Source organism: Struthio camelus, chromosome 6, assembly GCF_040807025.1.
Source record: "Struthio camelus isolate bStrCam1 chromosome 6, bStrCam1.hap1, whole genome shotgun sequence".
NCBI lineage: Eukaryota > Metazoa > Chordata > Aves > Struthioniformes > Struthionidae > Struthio > Struthio camelus.
The window spans coordinates 21,411,956-21,432,235 of record NC_090947.1 but is presented as its reverse complement, the minus strand read 5'-3'; the positions used below and the strand labels follow the sequence as shown (position 1 = coordinate 21,432,235).

General features: G+C 40.7%; 1 protein-coding gene across 2 annotated transcripts in view; it reads right to left on the bottom strand.

Annotated features, from left to right (window-relative positions):
• Nucleotides 1-10,164, bottom strand: part of CHN1 (chimerin 1) — a 115,353-nt gene extending 105,189 nt beyond the window's left edge. The window contains exons 1-3 of one of the 2 annotated variants that reach the window (XM_068948514.1): nucleotides 9,953-10,164; nucleotides 1,449-1,611; nucleotides 74-221 (exon numbers count right to left, since the gene is read on the bottom strand). In XM_068948514.1, the coding sequence (XP_068804615.1) occupies nucleotides 74-92 (19 nt within the window). In that variant the 5' untranslated portion in view covers nucleotides 93-221; nucleotides 1,449-1,611; nucleotides 9,953-10,164. Of the gene's footprint in view, nucleotides 1-73; nucleotides 222-404; nucleotides 475-1,448; nucleotides 1,612-9,952 lie in introns of those variants that run through there. The other variant, XM_068948513.1, reaches the window with a different exon arrangement.
• Between the last annotated feature and the right edge of the window lie 10,116 nt (nucleotides 10,165-20,280).

Sequence of the window (20,280 nt, the reverse complement as noted above, 5' to 3'; positions counted from 1 at the left end):
GCCGGGGAACAATGGAGCCGCCCGCCGCCGCCCCGCGCACCGCCCCGCGGCCGCGGCCCCGCGCCGTACTCACCGAACAAGGTGAGGGCCATGGTGAGGGCGCTGCGAGCCCCGGATCGCGGCGAGGCCGGCCGGAGGGACGGACGGACGGACGGCGCCGGGCTGGCCCTGGCGCGCCCGCTCTCACGCCGGCGGCGCGCAGGGCTGCGGGCAGCCTGCGCCTGCAATAAAAGTTAAGACGCGACGCTGTCAGCGCCCCCGCGGGAACGGCCGCGCCGCGCTGCGCCCCCCCTCGCCTCCCCCCCCGCGGCGGTGCCGAGCCGCCGCCTGCGCTGCGCTGCGCGGCGGCCGCCGCCGCGGGGCCGGGCGCGCCGCCCCCCGCCGCTGCCCCCGCCCGCGCTCACACTGCAGCCCGCCGCCTCGGGGAGCCATCTTGCGCCGCCACATGACCGGCCTGCCCGCCGCAGCCGCGGGGTTCCCATGGCAACGGCAACGGCCACGGCCACGGCCCGCGGCGGGGAGGGGGGGAGGCACCGCGGCGGGTCCCGTCCACCCGCCGCGGCCCGGCCCGGCCCGCGCGTAACGGGCGGCAGGGCGGCGAAGGGTCCCTCCAAAACGGGGAGAGCGACCTCGCCTCTCTGCCCGCCCGCTGCTCCAGCCGTGCTCGCATGGCCCCCGCCTCCCCCGCGAACTTGAATTTTGGTTCTTTTGAGGTGTTACAAGGCTGAGGGGGGAAGGAACAAAAAACAGTGGCAGCGCAGGTGCTGTGCACGACGGCATGGCGAGGTGCCGGGCGGCGGGCGAGGCCGCGGGGCCTGGGCCGCAGCCCGCGGCCCTGCCGCCTGGGCCGGAGGCCGGCACCGCGCGGCGGGCACTGCCCCACGCCTGCGCTGCCACAGCTGCGCGTCCCCCCTAACCCGTCACGGAGCTTTTCCCGGCCCTGTCTAGAAACGGCGAACGCTTCGAAGGAGCTGCGTGTAGCTCTTTGGTTCTTTTGTGTCACGTTCTTCATTCCCAATAGGATTTTATTGTATCGCTCCAAGCCTATAAACTTAACAAAAACTCACTTCTCTGAAAAGCGATCTTGTGCAAGGGACATGCTTAGAGAAAAAACTATAAAAGCCTCACAAAGCAAAGAAATGAAGTTCTTCACTAGCTGACAGAGTCACCTTGCAGTTATTCAAATATTTATGTTTAAATACAAATATTTACAACAGTTCTGTGGTGTGCGGTGCTGGGCCTGTCATTAAAATCCCTGTAGCTCGCTCTCATGCCAGTTGGATGTGGTCAGTAACCCCTCCTTGCCATGGTCATGCCAAGTAAAGCGCCTACAGTCTTTTGTAAATACAATGAATGCTCATTTCCGATAATTTCTAGGTCAGTTAGGCTCCTAGGTCGTTTTTGTCACCCGTGAAACACACCTGCCGAAGGTTTCCATGAAAACCAACCTGGGGACAACCGGCTCGCTAGAGCCAGGAGGGAGCGCAGGGTCTCCCAGCGTCTCTTGGCTTCCCGTGCCGCGAGGTGGCCCTCGTGAACGCTCCCTCAAGGCTCGTGAAAGCCATATCCAGTTGGCATGTGTTTCCTTAACCTTCTCGGAGTCACGCGCACCTGGTACAAAAGAAGAAAGAACATTCTTGTGAAAAGCATTTCTTTTATAAGCACAATGAAAGGTCAATGAAAAGTTCCATTAAAATGTCAGCAAGCACACGCTCACTGCAAGGAGAGCAAAATCGTGGAATTCCCCTCAACATTTTTAGGTGCAAGGAATTTCAGCCAATCCAACTCTCGCTGTTTGTCACTGTCCGAGACCATAAGTTTTGGGACTAAAATTGTTTAATTGAGTAGACAGCATCATGCCTGAATAATCAGCGTAGTGTAACTCATTTATACATTTTGCATTTTTAACCCAAAACCAGATACTTAACAGTGGCCAGTTAGTACTCAGCAGGTCTTCCCCAGGCACGGAGTCACATCTGCTTAATTTGGTGACAAAACAGTTTCTCACTTGTTGGTGCTGCTTTGCCACTCAGCTAGAGCTCTGTGTGCTGAGAATTCAAAACCAGCCGGAGCACAATCAACAAAAATGATTTACTCAAATCCAGTCCGTTACAGCTGTGCAAACCCACAGCATTCAGCGGAGCCTTTGGAGACAGCCGTCAGGGCCATCAGATTGTACAGGTGTTTTTTATGAGCTTGATACAGCTGACCGGACCTTCCCTTGGGGCAGTTTGGTGGCTACAGTTTGCAGGTAGGAGGAGGCATGTGTTCAAGACAAAGTTTTTACCGTAGGGCAAGCTGAAGCAAAAAGAGCAGATACGTAGGCTGGCTATAAAACCACTTTAAGTAATGGCTCCATTTCTGTAAATACAGCTTGGGCTCAGCAAGCGTGTACAATAAATTTTCTTTCAACAAAGCAGCTAAAACTTGGTCGGCCTGAAAAATGAATGTTCTGTATAATACATCTCCACCTGACTTTTCGTACTCTTCTATCTAGTCTTTGTAGAGAACAAAAGGGAAAGATTTTGTGGGAAAAATTTCAATATCTGGTTTAATACACCAAAAAATACTTTAAAAGTGCCATCAAAATATTTTAAGCAAATGTCCATTTTTGCAAAGGTACGTCTTTTTCTTAATGACATGTTTTGCTTATTGTGCAATGCAAAGTTAAAAAATAAACATTTTATCCTAGAGTAATTTTTTCCATAGTCTTATTTCTTTGCAAACGAATGCTAGCATCGCTAACCTGATTTCACAAAACATCTTTATTTTCCAAGTATAAAGTGCCAAAGTGTATTGAGCAGCTGGACTATGGACAAATAATATTTTAACTGGAGGGCTAAAAGGAGATTGAAATCGGTGAAAAAGGTTTGGAAAAAGCGACATACAAACATCTTTGCCATTCGACCTACATAATTGATCTTTCTGTGCAAAAAGTGTTTTGCTTTGCTTTTTTAAAGTGAGTTGGATCCTTACAGTGATTTTTTTTCCTTACATTTCCTGGAATTGAATACCAACCTTTCACTCCAATTTCCTTGAATTAAAAGGCCAGCTCTTACTCTTCCACGACTCCAGACTCTTTATTGCTATCTAATTAACTGCTTGTTTACATTAGAAATGGTTTCATGTTCAGGAAAAGTAATACTAGCTTTCCTAAAAAGGATTATCAGTACTACAGTTGTTAAGATCAGTCTGAGCAATATGGTTTGTCTTATCAAGCATCTAATAGCATATTTGTGATTAGTGCCGTTATGGCTCAAATCGAAGGAAGCCTGTTGGTCATTTCACAGTAACTAGTTCCTAGTTCCCAGGTCCACTGTTACTAGTTTCACTACTTGCTCGCTGGGGAGAGGAATGAGCATATGCCAGCCGTACAGAGTGTATACTGTCTTATATATATATGTGTATATATATATGTATATATATATATACACATATACACACACATATATATATACACACACCCAGAGGCTGCTAAGGTTGATAGCCTTGACAGTAGGAAGAAATCAAAGACTCAAATCGGGGATGGGGGGGGGGGTAAAAACCAAAAAAAAAAAAAAAAGCAAGCCCCAGGTTTGCTCAGCCAAGATGCCTTCCCTCCACCAGCACCCTGGTTTTTGAAGGGACCTGAAATCATCATGGCGATTTCTGTTCAACAGCAGCATTATCTTAAAATTACATAGCGCCTTATCACGCCAGCACATCTTAGCACACCAGTAATAACAATGATTAACAGCAACTCTGGGAATTCTGTTACTTTCCTTACTGGGGCTTAACGAGCACTAACCATCCGCCGCCGGCGCTGGCGGGGCAGGAAACGCAGATGCTCAGGAGCCTCGGAGCCTGACCCCGCTCCTCGCTCCGGGGAGACCCCAACCCCTACCTGTGCCCTGCGCAAGGGAGGCCACGAAAGAGCAGCCCATCTTGCACCACCAACGTGCTTTGCCGTTGATTTACATGGAAGCAAAGATGAGCTTGGTATCTTGCCCCACTGGTTCTTTCGCCCTTCGAAAAGCCCCGCTTCTAAAGACCGGCTTTTTGCGCGAAAGGCGTTCTTATGCTTACGAGCGGAGAGGAACGTTCTGAGGCACTTCGCTAGTTACAAGGTGTAAGAATAAGGTAAGGACAGAGGACAAATACATGTGCAATATGCTATTCTCTGGCCTGCTCATTGCCCTTCATTTAGCTTCTTGCCTTGCCTCCCACGTTTCAAGGCTTTCTGATACTGCAGTCAGTTACTACTGCTTCATTCTTCACACAAAATTTCATGGCAGGAATTTAGGGTTGGTTTTCAGCGTTCAGTTTTTCATTTTGAGCCGTCTCCTTTTGTCTCCTCACTTTTGACCCTGAGCACTGGAAGAGCCCTGGCCCAATTTCCACAGCGGTCTTTCTTTGATCTATCACCTTGTCTAAGGGTCTGGTACAAAATTGTTTCTAATTACCAGACATTTATTCTTCAAACCTCAACTAATTCACTAATCATGTATTGATAAATGAGATTTTAAAATTAATCACTGACATTTATGAAGATTTATACACAATTGTAAATACATGTTTCTAGCTAGCACATATAAAATTATTTGAAGAAAAAAAATCAAATTAAAGTTGTCTTTTATTTATGGGAAATAATAAAGCGAAGGCATGGTGAAATGTCACCTGATGAATAGGGGTAGCATCTTGTCACAGTCACCATCGTCATGCAACAGGCCCCCTTGACAGCAGGAAAACAGCTCTGTAGAAACCTTGTCATGTGCAGAATTTAATTTAGCTTCTAATATGTAATTGCTGGGAGTTTCTGGAGCAGGCAGGGGAGCGGCAGCCAGCGGGTGCGTTCCTGAGCGCGTCCAGCGTTCACGTTCTTTTGCCGCGGAACGTTTACTCGGTGGAAAACGGCAAGGCGGATTTCTAGTACGTGTTCAGTAAGATAAATTCAATTGCTTTATCTAATTTAAAAGTCATCAATAAAAAGTTAGAAGACCGACTACCAACCTTCTAAAGCTTTCTAGTTGAATTAATACTTATGTAAATGATAGCGATTCCAACATAACATGAAGCCTACCACCAAATACAGAACTGTCATTGCACACTGCCAGTATTTTGGATAATCTTTCTGGCTCTAATGCGAGAATTGGCATTTGATCTTACCTTTTGGATACTGCTGCTGTTCGTTATTAACAGCAAAGTCATTTGAACTCAGTAATATTCAACGCTGTTCACACACGGGGAGGGACAGAATCCCTGCCTCAAGTACAGCAGCTACGAGCAGCCTTTGCAAACCAGACACAATAGTGCTTTATCCAGAGCCACGCTAGTCTGCAGGTTTCTGTGGCAATGACATCTCTTTTCTTAGCTGTCAAGATTTTTTCTTTTATTTACAGGGTGCAGACCAGCAAAGTAACAGTTTTCAGGAGGAACTTGTTTGTTGAATTTGATGCTCATTGCCAAGGAATGCAAGATATGCATAATTTTCCACCAATTCCTTCTGTTTTAAATCACAAATACCATGTTATAAAATCACATTTGGTATCACTTCTGGTCAACAGGAATTGCAGTAGATCTCATGACAGCTTAGAGCAATTGGATGTACAGTAGGTGATGCACATCAATGAAATGAAAAATGGGCTTGCTGGGCCAGCTTTTGACTCTTGGTCATGAAAAGCATATTGAACAAGCTAACTGACATCAGCCATTACAATGTGACTTTTTCTGGTTACATTGAAAGTATATGCCACAAAGCCTAAGCTGGAGCAACACGGGAGTATGCTCTTAATTTTTAAACTAAACTAAAGCTGGTTGCTTAATGTCTAAACTATTTGTTGTATTCAGATTGCTGTTATGGCACATTATGTTGTTTTTGAATAGCATTGTGTCAAAGGGAAAAAAGCTCCCCTTTGTCTATGCTTCCTGAGCAAAGCCCTTTCCAAAGTATTTCTCAAGGATTTTACATTACGGCTCCCACTTAATTGGATTTCCAAGACGGTTGCACAATGTGATGAAAATTATGGACAGATGCTATCTATGATAGTAGATGCTATCTATGTAGCTTATGAAGTCACATATGATCCTAATCTTTGAGGTAATTTCCATTAAAAAGAAAATTTGCACCTGAGTTTCTTTTCATGGCGACCTTTTCCCATGCAACAGATTAGAACAGCAGCAGCATTTTACAAAAATACCCACCTTTGCCCCCTCAGTAACACCTTTGCTCTGAAACTGCTGATGTAAGTGGACTGGAGAGCTGAAAATACTGGGCTAGATAAATCTTTTATCTAAAGTATACCTTCTCTTGCTCTGAATTAGGTGGCTACTTTTAGGTCCTCCAGTAGACATCCCTCCTTGTCTTCCAGGGCAAAGGTGACTTTCAAGTCAAAAAAATACCTCATTCTAATTTTTTCCAAGCTTTCACCTTTACACGAGAGTAATCCCTTTGGTTTTATAGTAGTGCTGTAAGAGTGAAATTAAAGATTCTTATCACACATAAGAATGCATGAGGCAGAATCCTAGGATGGTCTAAACATTTTAAGCCTATTTATTAAACAAACATTGCCCAACTCCTCTAATACTTTGAAACATAAATTTAAAACTGCTTCCAATGGTACACAGTTCTCAAGAGTTCTTCAGAGTTTCTTCTAATTTCCTGCATTTCTAACTATGGAAGCTGGAAAAGGAACAGAAAATGAAACGTGCTCAACATGTTGACGGTTTGAGCCAGGACTTACGCTGATGCTCAGAGCTTTCCGATCACATCCGTTTCCAAGGGATATTTAGAGCAAGCAATACCAAAGTAGGCAAGTGATTCTACTGATAATTGCAAAAGAGTATTTTATTTGCAGCTGGTCTGATTATACTTTTTAACACCAGACTTTTTTGTAAGCTTTCTTATTGTTTGCAAATACGGTTGCCAGCGTATGGTTCTAATGCAAAATCAATTATTAATACAATAATTAAACTATTGAGCTGTTTCAAAATTGCTTATGCTTTTGCTGAGATGTAACAGTAACTTACTCTGAGTTACATTTTTAAGTCTTGCATATGAAACACACATGCTTATGTTTTTGATTGCTTGTTTTATTAAGTGAAATGAACAGGCTAATTAAATAAATTCCAGGAAGTTTCTGCTTTCTATCTCCTAGGGACAAGCCTCAAGTGTCAAAGGAGATAATACTGATGGCTGTAAAACACCCAAGTGTGTTTATATTGGCTCTAAAATGCAGCTTACAGCTCCTATTTAACTTTCATATTTCCTTTTTTATACCGTGTTTAGAAATACATATAAAGGCATTAGCTGAAACAGTGATTGTATATGTTTTTTAAAAGCTGGCAATTACAAGTTAAAAAACAGAACACAAACCATTTGCAAAATAGTCTTAGGAATAAACTGATAGAGTATAATTTTATCCATAAACACTAAAAACAAGGTAGGCAGCAAAAAAAAAATTTGCAAGATACTCCTAGTCCTGATTTTCAAAATGTCCTTGACCTTGAGCAGAGGATCTCCTATGGAAAGCCATAGATTATGCCATAGAATTGGTGGTTGTTCTTCGTGCAATAAATTGAGACTTCCAGATCCACTGGATGGTTTGAAAAACTACTGAAGAAATTAAACCTTTTGATTAGCAACCCAAAGCCTGCAAAGCGGAAGTGCTGCGTAGAACATACACAAGGGAGAATTTTCTTGTGCTAGATCTCCTTTCATTTGCAGTTTTTATGCCCAGCAGAAGCTGAAGAGTTCTGTTTACCGTATGCAACAGCTTTAGGATAACTTTCCTTAAAGTTCTTCTCTCTTAGAGCAATTATCTGATCTTCTAATATCAGAGCTGTCAAAATGATTTCTCCATTCTTATGGAATCCAATGTTCTTATTACTAAAGCCATTCAAAAACAAAACACAATTGTTTCTAATCAAGGAATTAGTTATCTGGCAATATTCATGCAACTTCCTTTTCAGAGTTGCATCTTCTAAGAGATGAGGGTTTCCTTGAAATGCTGCTCAAGTTTAAGAGCACAAAATAATCTTAAAGGTACTATTTTAAATCTGAACAACTTCCTTTGCAGAAACAGACAGAGGTGTTTTGGCCCAAGTAAGGCAAAATTCAGCTCCGAATCTGGTGCAGCTTATGTGATATTTCAGAAAATATAGTATATTGAATAGATAAAACTTGAACTTTGGAAATCTTCCAAGAATTTCCTGCTGTATGGATATATCCAATCTAATTAAATGGAAATGCATGTAAGTGCCATTGTGGTAAACTTTGAACTTCAATGACCTGAAGATGTTTAAGTCCAAATCAAAGTGCTGAGATAGCAAAAGCATTTGATAACTAATTTCTAGTTCATCCAAGCTCTAGAAGAGTGATTTTTTTGCCTCCACCAAGAAGACTATTGAAAAGAATACAAAACCTCCCAAATAGAGCAAGAAAGCTCTGAAGCGTACTACTGGTGCCCTTCAGCTTTCCTGCTCTTACCAGCTAACTCTGCAAGCAATCAGGTAACAGTAGCAGAGAACAAAAAGCAGCATGGAATAACATTTGAAATAACTTTCAAGTGCGCCAATGGCTCTTCAGCATTGCAGAGAGATGAAGTCAACCAAAGCAACTTCAAAGAACTGAAGTAAATTTAAGTTTTTCTCTTAATGATTTTAAAAGTGTTATTGAAGGGATTAATAGCTTTTCCTGTTAAACAAACAAGCTGTTTAAACTAAGTTTTCCTGGAGAGGAGACAAACAAACCTTAGAAGTAATAGTGGACTTTAATTAGAATTTGAGATTTGCACTATTCATTAGCTGATTTGCCAGTCTCAAAATAGTTTTAATGAACTGTAAGCTCACAGCAGTAAGATTCTTTAGCAAAAGGACAGAATAATCTGATCTCCCTCAGAGCCTGAAAAAGCACAATTTCTTACATGGCCTCCACAGAAAATTTTTTTCTCTGATATCATTGTTTCTTTTGGGGAAGGGGTCGGTTATTTCCCCCCTTAAAAAAAAAAAAGTTATACCCCTTGACTGTGAGCATTTTGCTTATTGTCAAATGGGACATGCAGAAAGCCCCTTACAAAACAAAACCACAGTAGCAGATTTCCAGGTCTTAAACTGGCAGTGCCAGAGACAATTACTAAGACTTAGCCTGCTATTGCTTCTCTTTATAGGACTATAAACTTTAATGGTTACTTAAGCTCTGCAGCTTGCGAAAAGCAAGGTTGTACTACCCAGATAAATCTAAGTATTGCTGTGACTGTCTATGTCTTATCAAAATTGCAAAAGAATGTGTGGGTTTGGTTTCCAAATTGTCAAAATACATTTTGCTGCAGCAGGTCTCATAACCGGTACCTGTCGCTTTAAACTGATCCTCCCCCTTCTTTCATAGGATGTCAGGTTGTGTTAAAAGTCTAATCCTTATCTTCAAAGTACGGTAATCTGGGACCCACAAATATGATTGCCCAAGCCCCTGAGATGACAGCAGCTCTGCTGCCGAAGCTGACTGGAATTTTGCTCTGCAATAGCAAAGTTCACGCAGATGGAGGACGTGGTACAACGCTGGGGCACAAACGCTGTTGGGACTGAGGACTTTGACTCTCCCCAGCTGTTACTTCCAAGAGCCAAGCAAATGCCATTTCCCTGCTTCCTCTAACATGCAACATTGTGTACCCCCCATATCTTAATCAAAGCTCTGTTGTTCTCTGCCTGAGAAGGGAAATGGGGACAACCCGTCTCTGCTTGCCCATTCAAACACAGAAGAGAGAGGGAAAAATAGGAAAGGCAGGACTAGAACCTTATACTGAAATAGTGGTTCTTCCTCCACCCCATTACCTATAAAATGACCTATCATTGCCCACATGAGCTGAGATGCCGGGTCCTCAATCATCTCCAACCCCCACTGGGAACTAGCAGCGCTCCTCCTTTGCTTGTGAATGACCTAAAAGCCCCTTATTTAATTCCAAAAATTCTGATCACGTACCTCTGTCACAGTCACGTTGATTGTCAGGAGGAGTGTATAAAACACAAAACAGGCAGTGAAACTTTTGTTTGCAGGCTCATCTCTCACCCTATTGTGTCTTTTGCACTGCTGGAGTTATTTTCCACTCTGAAATCACTTTCGAATCCATGTTGCTCATAAAGTGGTCTGAGGTTTTCTTTGAACTCTGCAGCTATTCAGTGTACTTCTGGACTGGGATGCTGAGATTTAACAGGCGAAGAGAGCGGTATGGTTGCATATGTCTACAGGCTCCTTACAAGGGTAACCCTTGCTATCCCAGTGACAGAGTTTTGTTCCTTTATCAGAAAAGTGCATAAATTGCAGCTAAGTTACTCTGTATTTCAGATTTCTTCTCTAGGGGGGGAAAAAAGAGAGATGAAATGGAGACGAAGGGCTGCTCCTCTTTGCAGCTGTGTATGCAGCTGTTTTGTTTTAAACAAAACCAGATCAGGTTGCATAACTTTCATTATAGGACACGCCATCATTACATCTAACTCAAATCTGTGGCTAGATCCAGGATATACTCTTAAAATGAATTTCTGGTAAAGTAGGGACAACGTTAGGAGAACCCTGAAATGGCACAGACACTGTGAAACTGAGACTCCTTGACTATTTGTAGATCTTGAAGGTTCGTGTCTCTTTCTACAGTCCAATTGGCAAATTCAGTTAAATTCTCCACAAGGCCAGGACGTAACCAGTGAAGGCCAGTGACAAGCCCCTAGGCGAGAAGTATACAGCTAGAGAATTAGAAACATGTAGTCTGACAAGTGGGCATGTAATTTTTTTTTTTTTTAAAGCAGACTTCAGAATTCTAGTTAAGAAAAGGTTTGGAAACTTCCCTGCCTTCAGCAAGAGATCCTGAGCACTCAGTGCCCCTGGAAATCTAGTCACTTAGGAATTTAACCTCCCATTTTCAACTATAAACTTACACTATCCCAAATCAAATAGACATATAGGAAACTAAGAAGCTCACATTTTCAGTCCTTCCAAAATTCAGTTCCTGATGTTCTTCTACGTACTATGGAGACATATCATACCAATGCTTTCAGTCTATGCAAATGAAAACTTCAGAACTTAGAGTTTATCTGCAGCACTAAAGTAATTGAAACTAATGGGGGGAGTAATTTCCAGAGGGGATTTTTTTTTCCACCCCAGTAAGACAAGCAAATATGTGTTGAAGAGATGCAATCAAGCACAGCTCTCTCAGACAATCAGCATGTAGTTCTGCATGAGGAGGTGGGCTCAGACACTTCACAATTTTAGTGTCAGTGTCAGCAAAAAGCTTCACCTCTCCTTTGCCACCCATTCTTAGACAGCAGTTCTTGGGTCCACCAAGGGAAAACTGCTCTTCCTTCCACTCCCAGATGGGCATATATTTGAGAACGTCCTGTCTCAAAAACTATTTTAAAAGCACATAGGACAAAGAAATGTGATTAATTTATTCTAAGAGTGTCAAAATAAAAAGCATTAGTCCAGATTATCATATTATATAGCATTAAAATTATCTTCTCCATTGTTCTATATTTCCCTCATATGAAGAAAAAAATAAAGTACCATTGCCTATGCTCTGTCCAGTCAGTCCTTGGAAGAAATGAAAAGCATTGTAGGCACTATGCACTGATTCACTTACATTTGTACATAGCTTGATATCCTCAGAAAACATACTTGCAAAGTTCATTAAGACTCCTTGTTTTCACTATTCTTTCCCCTTTGCATCAAGTTTTGATCCCATGGCCATTTGCTCTTAAGGTTTTCTTTTTTGTTTCTCCTGTGCTCAGATAGAAGCAAGGTACTCTATTGTATGAAAAACCATATCCGCTTCAATGCATCCTACTGCTCAGAAAACTTAAGAATGAGGGGCTGATGCAGCCACAAGGATTGCACACCTGCAGTCTTCACTAAGGAAAAGCCAGTATTCTGGTGTCAAGAAAGTGCCCCAGAGCTATGCATTTCAGGGTCCATTTGCTAATGCTCCCCAAACTCTTCCTGTTCTGCTTGCTTAAATATGGTTCCTTGGCAATTTACTCCCACCTGAACAGTGCTGCTCTAGTCCTGCTCCTGGTTACATGCTCCCACCTCCTCCTCTGCAGCTGCATTGCCAGTTGTCTGATCCTATGGGACTGGCAAATACACAGCAGAAGAGAAACTCATCAGGAAAGACTTAAGGGCTGTAGTTCCCTGACCTGACTTCCTGGAGGATCAGAGGAGCGCCCGTGCTGCAATCACCGAAAGGGCTACGAGCCTGCAGCAGCGTAAACTATCACATTACACTGTTTGCTGTACTGTGCTGCGAGTGCAGTTGTTACTCGGACTTTTTAGTCTTCTGCAGTTTTCTTAGAATATCACAGACAAAAAAGAATCGAAACGAGAGGTTTCTTTATCCTTCCGCTGGCTTCTTCACAGCCATTCAAACCAGCATCATGCCATCTTCACTGTGCTCTACAGAGTGCCAGCATAGCAGACTAGATTTCTGTTTCGGTTTGTAGAATACGTTTTGGAAACCCTCAGTTTAATTACCACCCTGGTGACCACTGCAGTGAGTGTCTTGCGATGGAATAGGATAATAAGCACCAGGAGATGGAGAAATTCAAGGAGTGGGAGGGAAAAACAGCACCATAAACAAACAAACAAACAAAAAATAATCTCCATTAGGATGAGCTGCTGAACCATAGAAAGATGAAACACCACAGATCTGTCTTCAGTCAGCTGTGCTTATAAAGTGTGGGGTGCCCCAACAGTGGGCTCAAATCACATGCATGGCATGTTTCCTGTATCCTATCTCCAGTTTTACATTAATGGATGCATTTAAATATGATATTTTTTAAATGCTGATATTCTTCTCTAGGGAGTTGAGTAATCAAATAGCACTGTGAAGAGGCTTGTACAATTCCCTGGTAGTTCATCAGAAGAACAGAGGGAATGGTTTCCCCTTTCCTCCTTTGAGGATGAGGAACCACAGGGAAAAGCTTCCTGCTGGAACAGGGGCAGGCGACCTTACAGTCGGTGAAGCAGAAGTGGCTTTCAGCTTCTCTCCATACAGCACTGGCCACATCAGCATTTGTGTGCTACTACTGGGTAACACAAAGACGCAACCTGCCAACTATGTTTGAAAGTTTATTCAACTCTTAGCAGGGGAAAACTCCACTATCTGCACTGCTAGAAGCACAGGAAGGAAGGGAGCTTTCAAGAAATCCTGCGCTACATAACATGGTTTCACAAAAATTGCAGACTTAGGCTTGTGGACGCTGTACTTTTTACTGACCCCTGTCTCCCTCACAGAGAAGCTGTCAGCGTTCTTGATTTTCCAGTTCGGTGTTTTTTAACGCTACTATCTTTGCCTAAGGGGTCTCAGAGAGGAGCATGCACTTTCCTCACTTGGGTAACAATAATATTACATTAGAAGACACCTTAAGATCTTGCTACACCCTTATGAGTTCAATCAGCAGAGTCTGAGAAAGCTCAGGTGACGCAACACGCCGTGCAGGCTCTCAAACAAGCCTGCGTTTGTAAAGGCCTAACATTTTTCACTTATAGTCTTATTCCTGCGCATATATTGTTTTTAATCAAACAGCTTAAGTTCAAATAATCTTTTATGAGCATTTTAATTTGCAAATTTCTTGATATGACAGAAAAACTTAAGATGCTGTAAAATATGCTAAGAATATCAGGAAAATATGTAAAAGCTTCATGACACTTGATAGAAAAAAATGTATTTGCTCAAAATATTTAGCAGTTACCACTAGATGGCATTTTGTTTCTGAGAAATCAAAAACTCCTAGATTTTGAAATACTTGTTACAGACAGCAGGAAATAGTAGGAAATGGAATTACTTACCTCATTTGGTTAATAATTTATTATCCATTGTCTTGTATAAACAAGATGTTACTAACACAAGGTAATTTTACTTGTAAATTTACAATTCTCTTTATTTAACAACAGCTTGCGACTCTTCTGTTCAACGCTCTACTCAATAGGTAGAAGGATGAGCTGTGGTCAGCCCTTACTAAAAATATTTTTCACGTTTTTAAAATGTAAGACCAATATATGCCAGTTCAAAGACTTTGAATGTGCTGCAAAAATCTGCTAGAATGACTCATTCCAGCGATTGTACACAGCATTTCCTATGTTATTCTTGGATTAACCCTCAATATAGAATGTAGTACAGAAAAAGAATTCCTGTTTAAGATTAGAGCTGTTACAAGCACTGATTATGAATATTATACTTTGTGCCAGGTCATTTTAAGTTCAACTTGTAAAAGGAAGCTGGGATGTACAAGATGAAATGCCCATTCCTAATCTTTGCATGGTACAATATATTATACTAACTTCCCATTCAGAGATGCAATACAGTTCTACTATGGACACCCGAGAGTGACACGTAGGTAGCTTTTTCAATGTCCATAAGACTCTCAATATCAAATTAAAAACAGCAGCAACAACAAAACCCTTACTCTGCAGCAAAAATGGGAGAGTGAAAAGTGAACTATTAGCTTTTAAGGAGAAAGTCTACAATACAGCCAGTTCTTACTTATGAGCAATCTAAAAGCCTCCAAAGAACAATCTTCATATAATTTTGCATGTATGCAAATAAACAATTTTATAAGGATAAGTTTCTTCTCATTAGATTATCATAACAGGCTGCTGCGAGCATGTTCATCAGAACAAAATTCAGCAGTCAGAATAATGACATAACATCCAGCACTTTTATGAGAAATTGTGTTAATATCATTCATTTACGCAGGACAAAATATCACCATTTCCACAATGCTAGGGTGATCTGTGTTAGCATCTTTGCATATAAGGCATAACCCTATGACACTTGTGACTAAATGCAGAACAGACTGTGGACTTGTCTACCTAGAGAAGATATTCTGGTTTTCGCACCATTATAGAGATGACCCCAGACTAGAAAAGGCATTTGCATCCTATTTAAGCTCATTTGTGGCTTACTGCCCTCTCCCAGCTTTGTACGTTTTTGAAATAATTATGCAGCTTTCCAGATTGCTGACACAGTGCTTAGCTTGATGAGTAAGAGGATTTTGCAGCTGAAATTGTAGATTTCAGGCTGCAAAATGAAGTCATTTTCAACTCACTGTCATACTGAGCACCTTAATCCCGATCACTGCTGAAACAAACGGGAGGACTTCAGATATACTGACCAATACACCAAAAGCTTTGGAAAGCTTAGAAAGCTTTAGAAAGATTGTCAGGTAGTCATCACCCCTACCTTTGCAGTGCACTATATACACTGCTGGAGGAGAACCATCCAGTAGCCTGCAAAAGAAAGAAATGTGGCATGGAATAGCAATGGAAGGACTGCAGGTTGGAAGTCCACAACAAACTATGCTGGAGTAAGTTACCAAGCAAAATTGGGTGGGGGTGGAGCAGATGGTTCTAGATATAAACCATTTTATGTTAAAAAAAATAATTTCCAAACCAAACTCTCTATACACTAACAAAAATGCTCTGTACAGTAAAGAGCAAAAGCCTAGGTACTCCACAATACAGAAATCTGCTTTGGCAGTTCCTTATGCTCATATGAACCTGTCCCCAGCAAGGTTGTGCATAAGCAAAAGGCATTTGCTCCATAAAATTGATTTCTGGGCAGCAAAGCTCTTAATCCCATTATTGCAGTTAATGTTATTCCGCTCTGAAATTCTGAAAGAAAAAACAGCCTCCAAAACGGACCCCAAAAGATGGTCCATGCATGCTCTCTGGAAAACAATTGTGCTTATTGTGTAGTGTAGAACTGCATACCAATGTGGTTCAGAAATGTTTAACTTTCAACCATTAAAATAGATACTGGATGTATCTAAAATATAGGGTTAACAGCAAGGTCTCTTGCTGCTATTAACAGCTCTTCAACTCCACTGGTAACAAAAACGGTAACTGCAGCCAGCTGCAGACCAGGGTCTGCATGGCTCTGGGTACATTAGGCAAATTATCAAAATGTTTCAGAGTAGATTCTTACGGTAGCATTCAAACAACCCAAGATTGCTTAGTTTACTAATACCATAGTTTTTCTAGCACTTAAAAGAGCCTAATTGAGAAAATAGTCAGGAAAAGTTTTCCTTGCTTGGCCTAAGCTACCAATAAGCTCCTAGATGGGAAAGTGACATCTGAGTAACAGCTTTCAGCCTTGCAGAAGTGCAGTGTTAAGTTTGGGGGGGGGGGGGGAAGGAGATGCAATCAGTCAAGGGATCACAATACATAAAACCATTTACTCTAATTTTCTTTGAATAAATTATTTTGTTTGCCAACAAGACACAAGAACAGATAGTGATTAAGAGCTGGCTAAATCAGATTCCTGCTCTCATGCTTGGTCGGGAGGACCTTGACTGTAGAAGGGATCTAACTTTACTAGGATAAAATTATGTAACAGACATAAGTGTCTGAACTTGCCATTCTAGAAAATTGATTTTAGTTTAACTTAAACATTAAAAAGTGGTGCATGGCAAAATTTTAAGTAACTTTCTACTGGTTTAGTACACGTTCACATATATGTATGTGTGTGTGTTTACGTTTATACCAATTTAATTAAGCAAAACTGGCAACGGTTTCTTAGGTAGACAATATCCACAAGTATTTTATGCGCCCTCATGAACATTTCTTGGTGTCTAGCATATTACAAAGGCCAATTACATTAAATAGGTGTGTGTACCCTTATCTGATAGGTGAAAACAACACGAACATCTAAATCAGACATGAAATTACAACATCAGGTAAAGACTGTGCATTTCTTTCTTGAAACAAAATGACTTTGCCAGACCTCTGGAACAAGCTAAAAGACAAGAGTTTATAACAAACTCGTACTTCCAATTTAAAGAGAATGTAGCAGGGAAGCATCCAAGTCAATATGACATGTTTCCTTTCAAAGAAAAGGAAAGCTGTGACATATGATAGGCAGAAATGACAAATACGACTATGCTGACAACTCAAAAACAGAATTCCAGTTGTGTGATAACTGCAAACAGAGCTCTAAGAAATTTACTGATAATAACCTTTTATACAGCATTCAAAAATGCTGTGTAATTTACGGCAGACGGGGAAGAGTTAAGTCCTATTAGGACCAGGGCTCTGAAAAGTTTGTGTAAACTGCTAGAGACGGCATAATGAAATTTTTATATATTCACATACATATGGAAGTCAAATTGCGAACTTACTAGCTTGTGCTTCATTACATGTTCAACAAAATGATCAAGTGTAGAAATGTTCCTATCATTCAGTGAGACCCAAGGCTTCTGCTCTTCATTTACAAGGATTATCTTTTTCCAGCAAACATGATTAGCCCTTTAAAACCGTTCTACTGAAAGTCTGTACTCTTAAAGAAGCAGAAAACAGCAACGCTAAAATATTAGCCTGTTACTTCTTTTGAAATCACAACCACGCTGACTATAAAGTCAGCTTGCATTTTATAGACAACTGGAACGACTGTACTATACATCATATAGCTTTTAAGAGTATCTTTCTCAACACACCGTCACGAAGAAAGGGATATTTATACTACTTACCTCAAGTGAAATCAGAACATTTATAATGTATTTGTAAACATTTCCTTAGAAATAAGTCATCACAGAATGCATCTTAATGTCAGAAACAGTATCGAGGAAAAGGGCTGGGTATAACTGAGAAGTGAAACATAGCACTGCTTTTGTTCAGAGTAAATAGTTGGTAAATTGTGTGGAGATTTTTTTCTTCTCTATTTCGTTTTCTCCCTTTCTTCAGACAGGCAATTTATTTTGTTTGTTGCTAATGCAGGGGACTCACTCTCTCTTTACTTGTCTCCCTTTTCTCCTGATTAGAATCCTAGATATGACTTAGATGTAATTTCCCATTTCATTTTTAAGCATAATAAAACAAATTAATAGGCTTTTTGAAATCATTCAGTTTCCAAAACGGATCAGTCCAGTGATTTAGCAAAGACAGCTTTTTGCCTTCAGTAATGGTCTAGAACAAGTGATTCAGATAAAGGGGGAGGGAAATACTATTTAGGTACCATGCCAATACTAACATATTGCAAAATTAAAGGGGGGGGGGAAGGAAAAAAAAAGGATTTAACTGTTGTCCTTACAGGTGGCTAAACACACCCATCAGACTTACATTCAATGTATGCAATCCACCTGGGGACTGAGTGTATTAAATGGAATTGTTACAGTTCACGTTTGTACTTTGATATATTAAGCCAGCCCTGGGCAAGAGTGACACGGGCAAAACTTCCTTACCTGTAATTCTATTTCTCTGAAGCTGTCTATATGACAGAGTTCTCATTCTTGGAGCTCATCTTCTCAGTCTAACACTGACAGAACTCCCAAACCTGCCAAGTATTATCCTTTAAGCTCATTATTGTAAGCTGGAGTATCAAGCAGGCCCTTTTGCCCAAAGTGCTTATAAATACCACTGACTCCACACTCTAGTTTGTGTCTGCTATTGGTATAAGAGTTCCCAGAAGCATGACTCCTTTTCTTTTCTTCAAGCTTTTTTTGTAATTTTTATGTTCATTACCTGTTTCCAGTCAGTGTGTGTGGCCTAAATTAGCAGCTGTTTGCCTAGAGATTAAAAAATAATAAATGCACTTGCATAATCACAATACCTTTCTGATTCAATTTTCATTTCAAGATTAAATAGAGTTGTATTTAGTCTATTTAAAAATTTAAGAACTTTCCTTCTCCTCTCTCCTCTCCCCCAAAAATGAGTAGGAAAAAAATACCTGGAACTACATACAACATGATTATAAAAATGATAATAGAAGAGGGATAAAGAATTTCAGCAAGGTCTAAAATAAGTTACACAAATTGGATCAGGTTTATCTTATTATTCTATTAAAAATGAATAGTCATGTACTTAGATAACTAATTCTATACTTAGGAAGTTAGAGACTTTTAAAGGTGTAGTTGCACTCTGCACAATTAAGAAGCAACGAGCACGCGACCTGTGCTTACTAGTAGGACTCCTGATTTCTGCAGCTCATCAGTAATGAAATTTTTTTGCAACAGCAAGAATTCCATACCAGTAGACATTCAGGAGGTCCTTCCAGACCAAAATACATACTTTATCATATATCTTGTTCTAGGAAGATGTCAATACTTTCATAAGCTTCCTATATCTAGTTTAGCTGAAGAAGAATCAGCTATACAGGATGCAGAAATTCCTTCTTAACTTCTTTAAATACAAATTTGCAACAGTTGTTATAACCAGGGAGCAAGTAATGCACAAAAAGAAGAAATTCCACACTGAATACAAAAAACACTTTCACGGGTTCATGACATGGATAAAAAAAAATATTGTGGAAAGGAGGAAGATTAAGGACAAGAAAAGGTCACGATCGTAAAATTCAGCAAAAATGAAGAGTCATATTAAAACCTAAAATTAAAACAAAAAGCACAAGAAATCATCTACTAAAGAATATAAAAACTTTGGAAACCCAAATTATTTAATGATTGTGTCATCTAGACCTACCCTACACAGATTATGAGACACCCTGGTTAAATAAACCACACCTAGTATGTTACTGTTGACACAATGGTTAAAAATATCTTTTACGGAAGATACTACTGTAAGCCTATCTTGCCGTTACTATTCTGCAATGTAAATTAGTTCAGTTTGAATTATTTCTCTGAGGGAGATAACAAGCAGCATATAAATACAAGCAACCTTCATCAGATACATTGTCACGAGTATATTAATTATGTCAATAAGCATTTTCTGAAGTTTTCTTCAGTGCAATTTAACATACCTTGCTTTATTAAGATGCACATAATTTCACTATGTTTACTCATCATCATTATTTACGATGACCAATTAAAATGCTTGTGTCTGTCTGTAAAGCAAACTATTCCTGTAATTCTGGTAGCTGAAGGCACCATTCATCTAGCACTTCCATCATCTAGTTCCACCAGTGTAATATCTACAGTTGCTCAGTCTCTGTCAGGATTTTAAAGAGAGGAGAGCTTCCTTGGGTTGGGTAATTAGATATAAAACCAGGTCTTTTCATGGTGGAGACAAACCTCACTGCCAAACAGTGCTGTGGAACTCATTGCAACAAGAAACAGTCACGCAACATCTGTGATCACCAAGCTATGTTAAAGAACTCCTTTTTCTGAGGATTACCTTAGGCTCCTGGAACTAATGATGTAAGGCTAATTCCTCAGAAGTTGCTGGAAACCCAACTGCAGAGCAATGGAATTTGGCTTATTTTCTAAAGAAATGTATGTGCCATTATTTACATAACATTGGCTTGACATTACAGTAATGAGTTCCACAAAAATGCTAATAATTGCGGTGATGAAGAAAGGAGTCCGATGACACCAACG